Raw genomic sequence first — 19,003 nt, forward strand, 5'->3', positions numbered from 1 at the left:
GACGGCCCATGGTGGATGGTGGCCCCAAACCCTAACCCTATGGAGGGCTAGCGGCGCATGGGGGGCCCTTAGTGGCCCCACCTCATCTCCCTCCCTCCTATATAAAGAGAGGAGCCCCGACACCTCATTCACCCCATTGGCTTTTGCCTTCTCCCCTCTCTCCCTCACGTGTGTGTGTTTGGAACACACATCCATGGTGAGACCTCTCCACCATACGCACGTTGTCGTGCTGCTGGAATCTCGGCTTGAATTTTCTAAAGTCCGTAGGTAATGATAGTTTCTTCCGCGGCAATCCTAAAAGCCAATTAAAACATGCAAAATATAAAAGTAGAGGCTTCTACCTGGAAGAGGTGTTTCTAGTCCCGGGCTGAGATGAACTCGTTTCTTGGACCGTCCATATTGTCGTGGGATGTGTGCTACCAGGCCTGGCAGTGTCAGGTACAGCGCCCAGATTTAGGTGGAACAGTTCAATACGTGTAGTGTACGACTAGGTATGGTCCCACAGGGATTGACGGACGTGGGAGAGGACATCCGACGACGGTTACTCTGTTCTGGAGGTACATATGTGGTTTTTCTCTGTGCCGGTAGTACAGAAATCATCATAGTAATGAACGCCATGTTAGCCGACTAAACCGACTAGGCGGAGGACCGGTCCTGGAGGAGGCGCAACAGAGGCCTGATGATCATTTGCGCGGCCTGCGGCGGCCGGCGGTGCGGCCTGGACAGGATGCCCCTCCAGGACCTTCAGAGTGGCGGGAGCTGCCTGTGGAGGGTGCAGCTGAATGGCTGATCCCCGATTGTGGTTACATCGGCTGGGTGCTACTGCCGCTGCATGGACGAGCTGCTGATGGTGTTGTAGGTCGTCCCGTAAATGTCCTGCCACTTGAAGAACGGGCAGCCGCCGTCCTAAATTCAAGGATTACGATGAGAGACGAAGTAAGAAAAAAAAATGCAGAGCATGACTGCATGAGATCTGGCTAGCGTCGGTGGAATCAATCCTTACACTGTATTGGCAGCACATGTAGAATCGCACGCCGGGCACGGCACTAGAGGGCGGATCTGCTGCATGGGTTTCGATTGTGTGCTGGAAGATGAGGTCGACATGGTAGTGGCCGACGGTGAGCAGTTGGACTATCACTCGAGCCTGAAGGTGCCGCAGTGGCGAGCGGCTGGCCCGGCGCTACTGGCACGTCAAGCTGACCCAGCAACACTTTCGCCTTCCTCCTGCCACTAGAGATGCAGGGCAAAAAGAAAGCTCAAGGAAGAAGATGGGTGGTGGTAGAGGATGAATCTGGATAGAAGCAATAATAATGGATGCGGCAGAGCCGGCACAGGACGGTGCCGCTACCAGCCCTAGTCCGTGCGTCAAACTGTGCCAATAGGAGAAAACGCCATCCATCGCATTTATTCGTGGCAGATGTGTGGGCCATGTTAGCTGCGATTATTGTACTGGAAAATGGCATACAACATGGAATACAACATGGTCCGCGAATCTCAGCGTGACACATAGCGAGAGCATCTGTGCTCGGGATCAAAAAGGAATTTTCCCTTCTACCTTTGTTTTACAGAGGGCACATGATATGGTATGGTCATAGGTAAGTTTTATGAATTGTTCGAAGCTACCGACATGGAGGCGCCATGGACCTTAGTGACGTACAGGAGCGCTCGTTGGAGATCAAGGTGCGACAACCATACCATTGTCACATTGCTAATTTCAAATGATGTTATTACTTTATATTATATATTGCTTGTATTTTTTGATTAAGTAGATATTCGATGGTAGCATTATAAGATGATCCCTTAATTAAAGATCAATATAGTGTTCTCCCTTAGTGTGCACCACCAAGAAAGCACTCCGTTATGAAGCAGACACGACGATAGGGTGCTAGACATATCGGCATTCGTATACGGTGGGTGTAAGCCACGTCTTCTGAAGGAAGAACCATTTAACCTGATCATAGGATTTTTCAAAACCAATTTTTAAGTTCACTCCATTCAACTTTTTATGATCTAGTTCGTGAACTGTTTTATGAAGTATAACCACCCCACCGAAGATGTTACGTCCTTGAATAAAAGTACTATGAGAAGGACAAATCGCATGGTCAACCACCGAGTTTAGCCTACTTCGTTGAAATTTAAAGCTAACATTAAGAGGAAAGAGAGGCTGATATTGTTGGATCGTTTCTGCTTCATTAACCTTATATTATTAAATATTTCACAAAAATTTAGGCTGAACAATTCTAGTTGTCCGCTATGAAGGAAGCTGGACAAATCTAGAAGGTCAAACTTGATGACATCCCAGAAATTCTGATAGAACTCAACAAGGAAGTCATCAGGACCAAGGGCTTTATTGTGTTCCATTTGGAAACGACTTTTTTTACTTCTTCCTCAGTATAAGGTGTCGTAAGTAAGCAATTTTTCTCGTCTGGAACCTAGGGTATATCATCTGTTCAGACGCATATGCAGGTGTGTTACCTTCCTTAGTTGCGCCGAACAAACCTTTGTAGTGATTAGTGATATACGACTTTAGTTTGCCATGGCCTTCAATTGTACTCTCATCCTAAACTAGAGAATAAAAATAAGTGTCTTCCTGTGTCTGCCATTGGCAATACCGGACCTTGTATTCGAATCCCCTTCAAGAATGAATTGGACTTTAGAACGTTGATACCATTTGAGCTACTCCTCTCTCAGAAATTTTGCCTTGATTAGCTTTTCTAGCTCAATTACTTGCATGGACAGCGGACCAACTTATGCTATAGCCTTGAGGTCATCTATAATAAATGAAAGACGTTGCTTTTCTTTTCTAACTACATGCATTTTATTCCACCTCTGTATTGGAGTATCATCAACAAAAGGTTTTACCCAAACCTTTTTTGATCATGTCCTGAAAACCTTCCTGGTGTAACCATCCAAGTTTGATCTTGAAACGGCGAGCACATGGTTCTCTAGGCAATCCAATGGTCAACAAGATGGGATCATGGCTTGATAAACCTTCAATAGGTTCTAGAGTCCGTACGGACACCATAGGAAATTTGGATTCCCAATCGATATCCATTAGTATACGATCTAGTTGTTCGTATGTAGGTCCAGGGAGGCTATTTTGCCAAGTAAACCGCTTTCCGACAATTCAAACATCTCTTAAATCCAAGCTGCCAATGACCGCATTGAATAAAAAGGGCCAATGATTGTCAAACTTGCCTGTGCTCTTCTCGCATGGAAACCGAAGAAATTGAAATCCCCCAATGAGAATAGGGTATGGGCTATTTTTTGCTAAGTTAACCACTTCACGAAGAAAAGTGGCATTGGAATCCTCCTGGGCAGCACCATACACGACGGCAAAACTCCATGTGAAGTTGTCATCTTTGTTACATATATGGAGTTTTATATGAAACTCCCCATTGGACTAGCCAACGCATCCACGGTATCTGTCCTGACATCGAGTAGTATGCCCCTAGATTCCACGAGACGGACAAGAAAACCACGTGAAGTCTATGCCTCCCAAAATACGGTTCAAAATACTTTGCGAGAATTCTCATCTACATGTTTCAAAAATAGCCCAAAAATCTAAATTATGATCCCTAATACAATCAGTAAAGTGCAAATGGTTAGCCAAGTCACTAAGACCTCTGCTATTTACAAACATACCATTCATTGGAAATCAATAGGAGATTTGAAAAAAATTGACTGTGTTGGCGCCTTCTTGTTAGAGGAAGATTTGGACTTCCGGCGGGCTGCTTTTAACTCATACAATGAGCAAAGCCCATCCTCATCCAAACCAGGTTGGGACAATTCAAACTAGATAAGAGATAAGGTGGCCATCTCCTGTGGCATTCGCTTCCTCTTCATCTAGATAGGTGGTATCCAACACAGTTGAAGCTTTAGTAATAACCATAAGACGTTCAAATTCCATATGTCCCAAGACTATGTCAAACATCAATCTGATTTTTATTACTACCCAATTTAATACCAACATTATTAATCTTAGAAGAAATAGATGGTGATGAAAAAGCCAGAAAAGATTTAGAAGCCGAGACCATATATACCATGCAAATCCAAGTTAAGTGTCGCTTTGCGGCGCATTGCTTTCTTCAAGGAATCCTCATCCTCCGTGGTAGCTCTGTCTGCCCACGTCCTGAACCTCCCACTGTGACGAGTAGGAGTGACCCATCAGCAAAATCAGATATGGTGGTGGTGTGTGTGTGTGGGGGGGGGGGGGGGGTGTACGTCGCATGAACGCGCCCATATCAGCACGAGTGCTCGTCGAAGAAAAAGCGGTCTGGTCGACAGAGGTGAAGTAGAAACCGAACCAACCACTTCAGCAACAGTTGGCTACCTTGCGGGAGACATGGATGTCGGTGTCGATAGAGCAACCTCACCATCCTAGCGAAAGGCTAACTTGCAGCGTCCAACGAGGCAACCGACATGCTGAAAGCCGCATGAGGCGACGTCGGTAGTCGCCCAATTAAACATTTTAGGTTTTCACCGTTAAGAAAGTCCCCGTTCTCGAACAATGCGTTAAACAAAAACATTTCCAAGCACAACCAATTAAGGCAAGTGACGTGGGCATTACCCTTCGGGTAACCAATGTTGCTCTACCCTATACGGTCCAGCTGGAGGCCCATGAAGGTACCCGATGGCAAGATGGGCCACTAGGACGGTGCGGCGGAAGATTACTTGAAGTACAAGACACGGAAGAAGCCGAACAAGGAAAGATTAGAGATAGATCTACTGTAAACCTACTCGTACTCGATTAGACCTCTCGAGACCCGGCCACCTATATAAAGGCCAGGAGAGGGGCTATCGAGGGGGACAATCAATCTGAGCAATCTTAGCCAGCAGAAGCTTAGAACTAGGTTACCCTAGCAATCAGCCATCTCGACGAGATCACAGCCGAACTATTCGGCACCCCATTGTAACCTGTTTTCATCATAATCAAAGAACAGACAGGCAGGATGTAAGGGTTTTACCTCATCGAGGGCCCCGAACCTGGGTAAATCGCTCTCCCCGCTTGTCTGTGTACCGATGTCTCGTGTCAGCCTGCAGGATTCCATCAACCCTAAGCCCCTATCGGAGGGCATTGCCGAGGAGCACCCTCGACAATTGGCGCCGTCTGTGGGAACCCTGTCGGCACAAGATCGGTCATCAGCAGATCCAATCATAACACCGGCGGCTTCGCCGGCAACTTCATCAGCAACTTTGTCGACACCATCATCACCAACCCTAGGAAGCCCGATTCGATTCGGCTCCTACGAGTTTACTCCACACAGCGATTCCTCCCGCTCGAACTTTTCAGATCTACAAGGGAACATGGAGATGACCTTCGGCAGCGTCCACTACAACGTCAACACAGAAGGAATCCTTCAATTGCTGGAATCCCCCACTTCCGGATCGACGAGTTCAAGCGCGCCATCGTCACTCGACCTATCGGCTGGTCTGACGGGATCGACGTGCTCACCCGTGCCCTCGACTCCCCGCTCGGTGTCCTCCATGTCGGTAGGGTCTGATGATCCCACATCTTCGGAATTAACTTCGTACTACTGCCTGAACTGCGACACCAGGCACGGGCTGGGATCGAGCGACACGCCGTTCATCTGCAACGCCCAGTATTCATCGGGAGAGGACATTATCGATAGCATCATCCAGGGAACCACCCGAAGAACGACACACCATCAGGTTTATGTCGCCAATAACACGGGAAACACAAGGCGCAGAGGAGACGAGGACCATACTCCCCGTTCCAGTAGAAGGGCAAGTTTTGAAAACAGTGCCAGCAACCGCGATAGCGATTACACCATCGCGGATGAGGAGTGGGCAGCAGCAAGGGCAGCAGTACTCAACAACACACCGCTCCCCGCAGGAACTTCGGTTGGAACCCTCAATGCTTATCGCTCTATACTAGAGAAAAACCGGGAGCACCTGTCGAAAGAGCAAGCCACCCTCGAGAGACGCCTATCTGCGGCAGATCGATCCAGCGAACGACGAAGGGGCTCGCAAGGGAGTGCCTCCCGAAACACTCAGGGAACAGGCAAGCACCGGTCGAGACTATCCAGGCTTTCGGAAGATGACGCCAGAGAAATAACGTCGAATCTGACCAAATCCTTTATGACTATGGATACCGCCGGCATGCCACGACCGAAAACCGTTGCAGGAGCAACGGCCAACCTCGCCGCATACCTCATCAACCAGCGCCCCGAAGGATCCATGGCTCAAGCTCATCAAGGTGCCCTGGAGAGTCTCGCGATATTGGGGAACAACCTAGTCCCGCCAAAGGAAAAGACAACTGTACAAGGCAGTGGGTCGAAACATCATGCGAGAGATGCTCGGGACGAAATTACCCAGAGCAAGATCGACAAAGCAAGGCGACGACGCGCCGCTAGGAAGGACAACGACAACGATTCTTCGGATGAAGATCAGCAGTACGACGGCGAGCTCAGGGGAGCCGACTGTCTAAGTTACAAGATCCGCGAAACGATGCCGCCCAAAAAGTTTAAGCCTACCCCTACCGACGCTGCCAAGTACGATGGGCAGCAAGAACCAAGATCCTGGATAGACGACTACCTGCAGACTGTGATCCTGCACAAAGGAAACCAGATAGCAGCAATGCAATGCTTACAACTCTACTTGAAGGATTCAGCGCGAGCCTGGCTAAGGGGGCTGCCGAAAGGTTCCGTTAAATCATGGGACGACCTAGTAGATGCCTTCGTTGCCAATTTCCAGGCAACATACAAGAGGCCCGTTGGGATCGAAGAGTTGCGGAATTGCCGACAGAAGCAGAAGGAGTCGATGCGTTCATACATCGGGAGATTCACAAAACTCCTGAACGCTGCCAAAGATGTATCTGTCGACAGAGCAATCGACACTTTCAGCGATGGCGTTCAGCGGGAGAGCTACATAGAAGAACTTGGGCGCAAAAAGCCAAAAACTATAACCAAGTTAATGGAAATCGCCAACAGTGGGCTGATGGCAAGGACAATGTACGAAGGCCACGACAGCGCAGTGACGACGAAGACGATGACCAGCCGAAGCACGACTCGGGCGGCCGAAGGGATCGTCACAAAAGAAGGAAGAACCGCAACTATGATGATAACAATCTGGTAGCTGCAGGATATTCCGATCGACAGGACGATCGAGATGATCGACACGACGACAATCGGAACAACTCTGGGAACCGTGGCAGCTATAAACCACGACAGCAGAGGACTCCTGAATTACCCTACGCTGAGCAGATCAACGCCCCCTGTTACTTGCATTCATATGTCGATTCCAAGGACGGCAAAACAAAGTCGAGTCACCTGCTCAGGGACTGTCGGCAGTTCCTAGACATGCACAAACTCATCCAGCAGTCAGGCCAGCAACAGCTACCACCGCCACCCCCACCTCCACCGCAGCATCAAGTCCAACAGGCTCAACCTCATCAACCCAACGAGGCATTCCCACCACCACGTGGGCAGATGAGCATGATCCACAGGACAGGTGTTTCGAAAAGGGAGATGAAAAAGCTCACCCGAGAGATCAACCTGGCAGAAAGCATCATGGCAAACATCCCCGAGTATGTCGAGTGGTCTTCTCAGAACATTACGTTCAGTCGAGCAGATCACCCGACGACCATACCAAAACCAGGACACGCTGCCTTGGTAGTAGAAGCACAAATTGGGGGGTTCAAGATGAGTAAAATCTTCATGGACGGTGGAAGCGGACTAAACCTGATATTCGTCGACACAATCAGAAGTATGGGGATCACCATGAGGATGCTGGAAGAAACAGACACCTGCTTCCATGGGATCCTTCCAACCGCACCGGGCCACTCTCTTGGCAAAGTCTACCTGAATGTTATCTTCGGCAGAGCCGACAATTTCAGGAAGGAAAAGATCGAGTTTGAAGTGGTGAACTGGGAGTCACAGTATCACGCTATACTCGGGAGACCAGCGTATGCCAAGTTCATGGCTGTGCCACATTATGCATACCTCAAGCTGAAAATGCCTGGGAACAACGGGACGAACATCACAGTCTATGGAAGTTTTTCACGTTCGGACAATTGTGATCGCGACTTTCAGAGGATTGCTGCAAAGTTCGGGCCACAACAAGAAATCGTCGACCCTCCGCCCAAGCTGTCATTACGAGAAATCAAGGAAGAAAAAGATGGCAGGGAAACCAAGAAGAAGCCAGCCGCTCTCGCCCTTAAAGCTTCGACAGCAGAAGCTTCGGCAGCAGAAGCCTCGGCAGCAAAGGGTTCGGCAGTTGATGGCACAGAAGGCTTAGGAGATAGCAAGACAATGGCAACCACCGCCCAAACCCCTGATGAAACCAGCAACGCTGCAGCAACCACTAACGCGGTGAAGAAGCCAGAAGAAGAGAAGAACCCCTTCCTTGCTTAAGCAATTTACTAGCCTTTATTTTCCTTTTTCCTTTATTTTAAACAGGGCCTTCCTTTTTTCGCCCTCTAGCCTCGTGCTTACCTTATTAAATAAGAACTTAAAGCTTCAATTTCTTGTTAAGCATTGCAGTAACTACAAACTTCTAAGCCCCATCACTATGCAAACATAGTACGGGGCAGAAGATCGCGCTTCAAAAAGCCTCTACGAGTGCTAAAAGACGTTCACCTTTCCCTCCGCTATAGATGCCTCTACGAGTGCCGTAAATAGCAAGAGTTTGAAAATACATATAAACAACAACCCACGTTCGATATTTTACTTATGGAAATATCAAGGAACAACGGGCTCATCGGCAGAACCACTACACCCGAAATATTCGGGAGTGCCTGTCGAAATTTAAAACGGTTAAAAGCAAAGTTGTGCATACAACAGGTTTAGCAAAACCTGCAACACGAGCTGATCACTCAAATGATTTGCTAACCAACCAATATACATACATTCAAACGAGCAACTAAGATTCGCTCAAGTCAAAACTTGCCAACGGCAATAACATGGTAAAAGTACATATGCATGTATCTACCGAATGAGAAGGCATCATTACATAATCCAAACACTTGGATAAAGTAGCCAAATTATCTATTTACAAAACAAACATTAAATCCCTGAAATCACCCTTGCGGAGTTCCTCTTTCTTCAGGTACCTTTGACTCCTCCTCGAGTCTGTCGACAATTATGTTGGCAGGCAACAATACCTTCGGATACAGTGCCTCCAAGTCTCCAGTCGTGTTGGCAATCGACAGCAAACCTGCCGAAGGATAACGGGCAAGTACAAGGGCAAGTGTGAACCTGGCCCCTGCAAAAACTTGCGCACGTACCAAATCTCGGATCTTCTTGGCATTACCAAATTCAGACATCAAAGCAAGTAGCGTTGGGGGAACTGCGTTCAAAGGGAACATTGTCTTCCAAACCACCCTCATAGCTTTGTAGCACTTGTCAAAAAAGTGGTGGACCTGCTGAACCCGATCCTGAAATAGCGCGACAGCCGAAGCCTTCGAGTGCTCCCGCCAGAAAATCTCTTCGGCTGAGGACAGCTGGGTTAATGCATTCACACGCTCGTGAATCCGTTTGTTCTCTTCTGCACGGTTCAGAGCTATGACTGGCACAGAAACAAACAAAGGATCAGCTAAGACGCTATCGACAAAAGGGCGCAGAGATCAAGGAACTCACAGTTCAAGCTCTCGGTAGCTTTATGTAGCTCAGTAAGAGCGTACCGCTCCACGTCGGCTGCAATCTCGCTCTTCTTGTTGACAATTGCAGCTAAGGCATAAGTGTTGCGCAGGTCCTTTTCCATCTGGGTGATCCGATCCTTCATCCGTTGGACCCGATCACCTTCGGGAAGAACGCCCGAAGAGTCATCAACAAACGAGGGCACCGGGAAAACCTGCAGGCAACAGCGTTAAAAGGATGATGGATATGGTCAAATTAAGCATCCAACGTAACTCCCATCGGGAGAAGTACAAGCAATTTCTATCAGGAGAAATATAAGTGAAGATATTATGACAAAAGTGTGCTGGCAACATTGCCAGCACAGTGTTCATTACAAACTTAAGTTCTCGCAACAGAATAATGTTTTATACTAGCCCAAGGGTAACATTGTTACAACAGTCAAGGAGCCTGAGTCTGAGTCGACAGGCTGGGGCCAGCCGATGCCTTTCCTGACGAAACTAGTTCAAGGAGCTGGCGAGCACAAGTACGGGCAGACACTGTAAAGGCCCTTAAGTCGACAAATCACCCATATTTCTCTTTCGGCAGCTCCTTAGTCATTTCTTCGATGTCAGCCTTAAAGCCGTAACCCATCATAAGTTGGAAGGCAAGGAGGGCACCATAGGTACGCGAGGTACGCTTGAATACCTCAATAACTTCCTTGGTGTCGACTGCGAAGGCATCAATCAGCTGCCCCAGAGTCTTCTCCTGCTTGATCTTGGGGAATATCATCGAATGCATCCGCTCCAGAGCGCCCTTTCCCTTGTCAAGAAGCTCCCGGGTAAGCTGGTGGGTGGCAAGAACCATCGACACACCATTTGCCGGGGAATTGCTCGGAACTTTGTCCAAGGCAGTAGCAGGGATGCTGGCGGCTTCTGCAAGAAATTCAATTGGAGGAAATCATTGATGAAGAAATGGATCCATAAAAAGTAATAATCTACAAGAGATGTATGAAAAAGCTTACCAAGTAGAGCCAAGGCAGATTGACGAAGGAGTTCATCCTTTTCTGCTGCTCGAGCTTCCTCCTCCTTCAGCCTCTCTTTCAGCTTGCTCAGCTCATCTTTTAGGGAGTCGACCTCCTGGCGAGCTATGGCAGCCTTTTTGATGGCGCCGTCTAACTTTGAAGAGGAAGACTTAGCTTCCTCCTGCAGTCGAACTTTATCCGCCTCCAGAGAGGTAAACTGAGAGGCGAAGGCTTCTAAAGAGGATATCACACCTCGTAGATCCTTGAAGAAAGGGAATGTTTTACAAAGATCATTAGGCAAGACACATTCCAAAAGATTCCTGTTATACTTGAGAAGGACTTACAGAAGGAGGAGCTGTGGTGGCAGCAGGTGCATCTTTCCCTTTGGAAAGGGAGGAGGCAGTCGATGCTTGCGCCGCGGGAGCCGCTTTAGGAGCTGAAGCTTCGGAAGCTGCGGCGGCCGGCGAAACAGCATCAGACCTGACCCTCTTAGGCGGAGGCTCAGTGAAAGCGTCGTCACTACAAGAAGGATTTAATCGTCCAAAGTATGAGAAAAATGCGAGAAGACCAAGGAGCTGAATATAGTAAAAAGGAGGAAAAACACTTACATGTCAAGAAGATCGTCTTCGTCGGCAAAACCGCCGATTGATCTCTTCGTTGGCGGGGCCCTAGTCTCCTCCGCAGCTGCATTAACAAAGGCATCATGATCAGCGTCATCATCGCGCACTGATCCCTCTGTGTCGCAAGTGTCATCGGCTGATGGAGGGAGTTTGGTATGAGCGGTTTCAGAATCTATCGGGTCATCATGATCGCTTGTTGGGCTTGTATGCTCGACAGTATGAAAGTCAACAGGTTCTGAAGAGCCTCTTCCCTCGGAAATATCATTTGGCGAGTTATGCAAGTCCCCGGAGGCTACGAGGGTCTGTCGAAGAAAAGACAGATGAGAACAACAGTAATTATGTCGACTAGGAAAATAGTAGCACAATAAGAATTTGAGAAGGGAAGTTACCTCTGGTGGTGGATGATCGGCATCAAAGGGAGTATACGGATACATCAATGGGATCAAGTCCTCTTGGCTGAAGAAAGTGAGGCGACGGACTTCATCGAGCAGTTCTTTTTCCGACAGTTCGGCAGCGTTAATTCTGGTCTCATCTTTCGGACCCGAATACAACCACATTGGGCGAATTCTAGCCATAACTGGTTGGACTCGATGTTTCAGAAACACTGCCGCTACCTCAGTGCCGACCATGGTTTGGCCATCAGCTTCTTTGATCCGAAGAAATCTAGCAAATAATTCATCGGCTGCTGCTTTCTCGTCGGGAGAGAGAATATTTTCCAGGAATTCTTAGGCTTGGCTTCAAGGACATCGACAAAGCGAGGAAGCTGAGATTCGGGTGACAAGGAATCCTTGGCGTAAAACCACTTCAATCTCCACCCTTGCACGGACTCTCTCATTGGGAAATTGAAATAGTTGACATCCGAACGAGCTACAAATCCCACTCCTCCAGTGACAAAAGATCCGTTACTACTGCTGTATCTCTTCACATAGAAGATCTTTTTCCACAACCCAAAATGAGGCTCAACGCCCAGATATGCTTCGCAGAGGGTGATAAACACAGCAACGTGGAGGATTGAGTTGGGAGTGAGTTGCCATAGTTGGATTTCGTAAGTTCGCAAGAGATGGAGGAGGAATTCGTGAACGGGAAGCGAAAGACCTCGATATAAGAACGATAAGAACATCACGGTAAAACCAGCAGGGGGATTAGGCCGGGAAATCGCACCTGGAAAGATCACATTCCCCTCATCGGAGGAGATCAATCCCAGGCTTCGGGATCTCTTCTCGTCACGCCTAGTGATGGTCGAAGCTATCCAATCTCCGGGCCTGGCCATTGAGCCTGGTGGCGCCGGCGGCGCCGGAGCTGGGGGAGGAGCGCTTGGGGCGCCCTCCTTCGGAGGAATCAAGGAAGATTTGGCGGCGGCGCCTCCGCTCGTAGAGCTGGCGGCGGCGCTAGGGTTCTTCTTCTTCACCATCGCAAGATCCGGGAAAAACTGAAAAGCAGTGGTGGCGGCGCGAGCAGTTGTGAACGGGAGAAGAGGAAGAACAACGAAGGGATGAATGAAGGAAGAGATTAGGGATTTTTATCTCTTGGGAAACTTAAGGAAAGCCTCGTACTGCTAGTGGGACTTTTCTCCAGTTAATGGTTGTGGAAATCGAGGAGGTGCCTCGTTAATCGTGGAAGAGGAGCAGGAATTGCTCGAAAAAATGGCCGGCAGATCGCGTCTTATCAATCAGAATCGAGGTGTCAGAAAAATGTCATCAATGACGTCATGAGGAATGATTGCATACGAAGAGATAAGAAAGTATCGGCTGATCAACTTGAGTCTACGCACGGATTGCGAGCATCCGCACCTAGACTCGGGGGCTACTCCCATCGGGAGCGTTGGACGCGCACCCGATAGAACTTTTTTCGCACTCCAGGATCATGCCCGGGGATTTGATTCTGTGTAGGATAACGTTGTTTTGCCATCGGCAGTTAACCAACAAAAGTTGGGCACGTTATTCGTTATCCCTTGCATAAAGAAAATATATCGGATGGTCTACAATGACTTGCAGGAAAGACTTCGGCAGAAGAAGATGTTCGAGTGGTACAACTTGAGCCTACGCACAGATTGCAAGCATCTGTACCTAGACTCGGGGGCTACTCCCATCGGGAGCGCTGACGCGCACCCTATAGAAGACAGGAGGAAAGCAAAAATGATCAAGGAGAAGGACTTCGGAAGAAGACATGCTTCAGTCTCTACCCGAACTATGTTCGGCTAGACACTCGGGGGGCTACTGACGTGGGCATTACCCTTCGGGTAACCAATGTTGCTCTACCCTATACGGTCCAGCTGGAGGCCCATGAAGGTACCCGATGGCAAGATGGGCCACTAGGACGGTGCGGCGGAAGATTACTTGAAGTACAAGACACGGAAGAAGCCGAACAAGGAAAGATTAGAGATAGATCTACTGTAAACCTACTCGTACTCGATTAGACCTCTCGAGACCCGGCCACCTATATAAAGGCCAGGAGAGGGGCTATCGAGGGGGACAATCAATCTGAGCAATCTTAGCTAGCAGAAGCTTAGAACTAGGTTACCCTAGCAATCAGCCATCTCGACGAGATCACAGCCGAACTATTCGGCACCCCATTGTAACCTGTTTTCATCATAATCAAAGAACAGACAGGTAGGACGTAAGGGTTTTACCTCATCGAGGGCCCCGAACCTGGGTAAATCGCTCTCCCCGCTTGTCTGTGTACCGATGTCTCGTGTCAGCCTGCAGGATTCCATCAACCCTAAGCCCCTATCGGAGGGCATTGCCGAGGAGCACCCTCGACAGCAAGACCTTAGATTTTCACCTTTTTCGAGGATGACGGGGGGGGGGGGGGGGACACCCCACCGCTTGTTATTCCATAACTCAAAAAGGCTACGAAGCCGGTCTACATGTACAACAGGGGAAAAACAAGGAGGGGGAAGAGAGAGTACAACGCTAAATACATCACTGAATATATGTGAGGAAAAAAGACCGGAGTCGGTCAAAAGGTGCCCTATCATCTAGCCGGTACATCCATCTCCAAAGGGCGAGGTCGTCACACACCCTCCTGAGCACCATGGCCGATGTAGCAGATTTGGCATTAAATACCAGATCGTTCCGGGCCTTCCAAAGGCCCCACAGGACGGCAACCACACCGGTGTGCCAAATCGGGGTAGGAATGGTGAGAGGGCCGGAAGCTCCCATATAGAGAAGGAGCCCAGGGGGGTCCGAACAAGTAAGCAGGTCCAAGTCTCCCTCGCAAGGTAGCAGTTGAAGAAGAGGTGCCTACGGGTCTCAACCTCCAGGCAAGCCGCACAACTTTTGTAGAACAGGTTGGCTCGAGTACTCAGCCGGTCGATGTCAGTGAGGTAGGCGAAGATCCTCAGTTTCGCGGGGAGGCGCAGAGCCCACGAACGGCAGGCTGAAACATCTCGGGGGTGGACAGGCGAGAGAAGCCGATACGCCTCACTGGAGCTGAAACGCGGAGCAGCAGGAGAGGCAATACTCCGAAGGTCCGGCCCCTCCCGGAGTTGGGTGATGTGGAGCTGCTGCAGAACCAGGCGAAGCTCTCCCTGGCGAAGCTCTCCCTCTACCACCGCAGAGAGCCGAGACTGTAATTAGATTTTCACCTTAAAAGGTAAAGGTAAGATCTCCACCTGCATGGCACTGATACGAATGCTGAATCACCAAGCAAGTTCCTCGTCGCCGCATATTTGGTGAAAGGTTAGACATATCGGATTGAGTTGTGATCTTAGAGAGTGAGGCACAACAAACACCTTTTTTTTTTACCAAATGATGTCAACAATTTTTTTGTGCTGCATTCAGGTATATTCTTGTGTGCCCCACAATATGCTTATACGCTGAGACACCAAGATTTGCATAACATCGTCCAGTTAATCCTTCCTCAGATGTGTGCAGTTAGCACTAGCTGGTTACAGCCTGCAGTCCTAGAATGTTCGTACATCGGCCTCGATTTCTCAAACCCTTCACCACAATATGCGGTTGCTTCTTATCTGTATAAATAACACCGCAAGGTCTTCACCACATCTCACAACCACAGTCTGCATCCATCAATCTCTCTTACCAACAGCTAAATTCAATGGCGTCCAACAACTGCTACTCCTTGGTGCTGGTGGTTGTTGCACTGGTCTCGGCGCCGCTGGCCGCCGTAGCCGGCGACCCAGACATTCTTACCGACTTCATCGTGCCGGCGTCGATGGTCGGCATGCCGCCGATGAACATCACCGGCGACTTCTTCACCTACACCGGCTTCCGTGCTGCCATGAACATGACCATGCCGATGCCGTCACCAGCGTTGCAGAACTTCACGGTGACCAAGGCCACCATGATGGAGTTTCCGGCTCTGAACGGGCAGAGCGTGTCGTACGCCATGCTCAAGTTCCCCTCCGAGTCCGTCAACCCGCCGCACACCCACCCACGTGCCGCGGAGCTGCTGCTCGTCCTCAATGGCACGCTCTGCGTCGGCTTCATCGACACTACCGGCAAGCTGTACACGCAGGACCTCGCCGAGGGCGACATGTTCGTGTTCCCCAAGGGCTTGGTGCACTACCAGTACAACCCGGGGCAAAGCCCCGCCGTCGCGCTCTCAGCTTTCGGCAGTGCCGCCGCAGGCACCGTGTCCGTGCCCGTCACCGTGTTCGGCACTGGCATCGACGATGCGGTTCTTGCCAAGTCGTTCAAGACTGACGTACCCACCGTGCAGAAGCTCAAGGCGGCGCTCACTCCCCCACCCAAGAAGTGATTCTTGTGCAATATATATGCTCTCGGTACTCTTCATCTTCGTCAGTGTGTCACCGCCGCCATGAATTAATAAGACCACCGAGATAGCGAGTGGCAAGTAGCCAGTACTATGTAATGATGCTTGTTGTGAGGTGTGGGTTTCTATTGTGACCATGCGAAGTTTTATCTGATTTGGGCGTTAAGATTGCATAGGGTGTGCCGAAGCATAGCACAAAATTTTAGTATATGGAGATGGAGCTTGATAGTGATCATGTCTGAACTCTGAACTGATTTGGCCAAGGGAGATAATACTTGATGCACTTGCAAGTTTAGTTTGGACTCCTTTCTAGAGAAGATCACATTGAGTGAACCGAATCATATGAGTTTTAGTACATGGAGATGGAGATTCGTCAGACGATATTGATCCTATCTGTTAGACGTGTATGATTAGGACACGTCTAGAGCAAACCGACTCAAAGAGTTCTACCTTATTTGTAATCTATTTACCTTAGCAGTTAAGTCTCCTGTACTGTATAATCCCAACGTGGGATCAAATTAATCTAAGAGCTGTAAGATACTCTCAATAGGGCAAGCACCCAATACCTCGTAGAGTCCAAAGCTCCAGCTCAAAGAGTTCAGTAAACAAGGGAACGAAGCGGCTTTCTTTATCTTTCTCAATAAGAATGGCTACCACCTCCTGCTGGATCTACTTCTGGTATCCGTACCCCTGCGACTTGGGAAAGAGACCAGCGCACTTGACCACAGCGATCGATCCGATAAACTAAAGCATCCTGGCCTCTGGCCAACCATTGAGAATGAAACAAATGATATGATATATAAAAAAGAATAGCAAGGCGCGCAGCGATGGATAAGAGATAAGAAGCAAAGAAGGATATCTATCAGGCAACTCACTATTGAACGGAGAGAAAAGTAGTCCGTGACGTACAAGTAAAGCTCTTGCCCATATAATGTCATCGTACAATTATATTTGCCTTCATGGTATCAGATTAGGGTTTTCTTGATCCTCTCCTATGGCGCCGTCAGAGCCCTCCGCCGCTGATCTCGCGGCCGCTGCCGCCGAGGCCACCGCCAAGGCCGCTCTCTGGACGCTCGCGGCCGCACTCCCCAGCATCCGTGCCGTCGTGCCGGTCACCCTCAAGCTTTCAACCTCCAACTACCTCCAATGGCGCGGCATGTTCTCCGACGCTGTTGAGAAGTACGCCCTCGAGGATGCCTACCCCACGAACCCCCCGCCACAGTGGGTCCGCAACGACGCCATCGTCCTGTCATGGCTCAACAGCGCCGTCGCGCCCGAGCTTCTCGCCATGATCGTTGACACCACGACGCCACTGCCTGCACACGCCTTGTGGACGCGCCTCTCCAACATCTACCACGACAACGCGGACACCCGCTCCTCCTACCTCGAGCAAGAGTTCCACGGTCTCCAACAGGGCTCCCTGACCATGGTTGATTACTACCGCAAGCAGAAGGTTCTCGCCGACGAGCTCAGTGCGCTGGGCACGACCATCACCGACAAACGCCTAGTCCAGAACACGCTTCGCGGTCTCGGACCTCGGCTTGCGTACATGCGCACATTGCTCCTGAAACAGCGTCCCCTTCCGCCGTTTCTCGACATCCGCTCATCTCTACTACTCGAGGAGCTCACGTTGCAGCAGCAGTCCGAGTCATCCTTAACCCCGTCTGCCTTCGTCGCGCGCGGAGCCCCCACACCTCCACCACCGCGTGGCCCTGCCGAAAATATGGGACCTCCGCGGCGCCCGGAAGTCTGCCGCAACTTCCAGCGCTTTGGAAACTGTCGCTTTGGCGCACGGTGCCGTTACGTCCACTCCGCGTCTCCCCAACAACGCGGCGGCACCCCCAACACATCCGGGAAGGGACCGCATGCTCCCTGGCCGTCGATGCAGAACCCTTGGGCTGGGTCAATCCAGATGTGGCCAGGACCACCGCCACGGCCACCTCCTCTTGGCCCGCCTCAGGCTCATCATGCCATGCTATCAGCGCCGCCTCCATGGCCCTATGGCTCTACATCACCTATGCCATGGCCACCGGGAGCAGCTATACCATGGACGCCAGGAGCGACGCCGTCCGCCCCGCCACCTGCATCCACATACAATCCAACCGCACCACCGCCATCCTTCGACCAAGCCCAACTCATGCAGGCTTTCAACACCATGTCCCTGACACCACCATCCTCGAATGAGTGGTTCATGGACTCAGGCGCCTCCGCTCACATGACCGGCAATCAGGGTAACCTCTCTCACATCCTCACCTCTCACTCTCCTTACCCACATGTCATCGTCGGCAATGGCCAAACTATTCCCACAACCCACATCGGTCATACCACTCTTTCATCTCCTACCCATTCGTTCTCTCTTAACGATGTCTTAGTTACACCTGACCTAATTAAAAATCTTATTTCTGTTCGTAAATTCACAACTGATAATCTTCTATCTGTTGAGTTTGATCCGTTTGGTCTCTCTGTGAAGGACTTCCGCACCAAGAACGAGATCATCAGGTGCAATAGTTCGGTGACCTCTACCCCCTCTGGTTGCCGGCCTCCACTGTGCACGCACTCTCCACCATCACATCATTAGCAACCATGTGGCATCGTCATCTAGGACATCTTAGTAGTCAAGCTTTGTCGCACCTAGCAAGTGCTTTTTCTTTTCCTTGTAATAAAAATGCTACCGATAATCAGTTATGTCATGCTTGTCAACTAGGGAAACATGTGCGTCTACCTTTTGATTCATCATCTACTCACACTACTCGACCTTTTCAACTAATCCATTTCGATTTGTGGACTTCCCCTCTTCCTAGTGTATCCGGTTACAAATACTGCCTAGTTGTGTTAGATGATTTCACTCATTACCTTTGGACTTTTCCCTTACGCATGAAATCTGAAACTTTCCCAACACTCAAAAACTTCTTCGCCTATGTATCCACTCAGTTTCATACAACAATTCAATCCCTACAGTGTGACAATGGTCGTGAATTTGACAATACTGCTGCCCGCACATTTCTCATGTCCCTTGGTGCCACTCTACGCATGTCTTGCCCATACACATC

The 19,003-nt window shown here is 49.7% G+C and overlaps 2 protein-coding genes and 1 long non-coding RNA gene across 3 annotated transcripts; 2 read left to right on the forward strand and 1 right to left on the reverse strand.

The window, feature by feature from the left end:
* Positions 1 to 475: 475 nt before the first annotated feature.
* LOC127313821 (uncharacterized) lies at positions 476 to 1,358 on the reverse strand. Its single transcript, XR_007859212.1, has 2 exons — positions 1,004 to 1,358; positions 476 to 906 (listed from the first exon to the last, which is right to left on the reverse strand). It is a non-coding gene; the product is annotated as an uncharacterized lncRNA (long non-coding RNA).
* Positions 1,359 to 15,247: 13,889 nt separating this feature from the next.
* Positions 15,248 to 16,107, forward strand: LOC127313820 (germin-like protein 9-3). Its single transcript, XM_051344284.2, has one exon. It carries the CDS (start codon positions 15,276 to 15,278, stop codon positions 15,936 to 15,938), a length of 663 nt encoding a protein of 220 aa, XP_051200244.1. The 5' UTR covers positions 15,248 to 15,275; the 3' UTR covers positions 15,939 to 16,107.
* An 840-nt stretch (positions 16,108 to 16,947) lies between these two features.
* LOC139833494 (uncharacterized) lies at positions 16,948 to 18,531 on the forward strand. Its single transcript, XM_071823792.1, has one exon. The coding sequence runs from the start codon at positions 16,948 to 16,950 to the stop codon at positions 18,529 to 18,531; it is 1,584 nt and encodes a 527-aa protein (XP_071679893.1).
* The last annotated feature ends 472 nt before the right edge of the window (positions 18,532 to 19,003 follow it).

Source organism: Lolium perenne, chromosome 7 (genome assembly GCF_019359855.2).
Source record: "Lolium perenne isolate Kyuss_39 chromosome 7, Kyuss_2.0, whole genome shotgun sequence".
NCBI lineage: Eukaryota > Viridiplantae > Streptophyta > Magnoliopsida > Poales > Poaceae > Lolium > Lolium perenne.